Consider the following 216-nt stretch of genomic DNA (forward strand, 5'->3'; position numbering starts at 1 on the left):
AAAACATCAAGCCCCAAACCATCTGTCAACCCACCCCTCAATTCCATCCACTCAGCAAGGCGCGACCCGGGCAGAGATGCCTACCTTCGTCCCTGGTATAATCCTCACCCGAGTGCGGCTCAAAGAGATAATCGCCCGTTGCCAGCTCAAAGGCCTGCCAAGGAAAGGAGGAGGCAGAATTATCAGGGGCCTTTTACGTACCCGAGGGGATCGTCA

At 55.6% G+C, this 216-nt stretch overlaps 1 protein-coding gene across 1 annotated transcript in view; it reads right to left on the reverse strand.

The window, feature by feature from the left end:
* The window catches only part of SRPK3 (SRSF protein kinase 3), a gene marked incomplete at its 5' end in the record, with an annotated part of 37,283 nt that overhangs the window by 1,713 nt on the left and 35,354 nt on the right, over positions 1-216 (reverse strand). Inside the window, one exon of the mRNA XM_015405571.1 lies at positions 85-154. Within this exon, the coding sequence (XP_015261057.1) occupies positions 85-154 (70 nt within the window). The remainder of the gene's footprint in view (positions 1-84; positions 155-216) is intronic.

This window comes from Gekko japonicus, unplaced genomic scaffold, assembly GCF_001447785.1.
Source record: "Gekko japonicus isolate JY-2015 unplaced genomic scaffold, Gekko_japonicus_V1.1 scaffold2795, whole genome shotgun sequence".
Lineage (NCBI taxonomy): Eukaryota > Metazoa > Chordata > Lepidosauria > Squamata > Gekkonidae > Gekko > Gekko japonicus.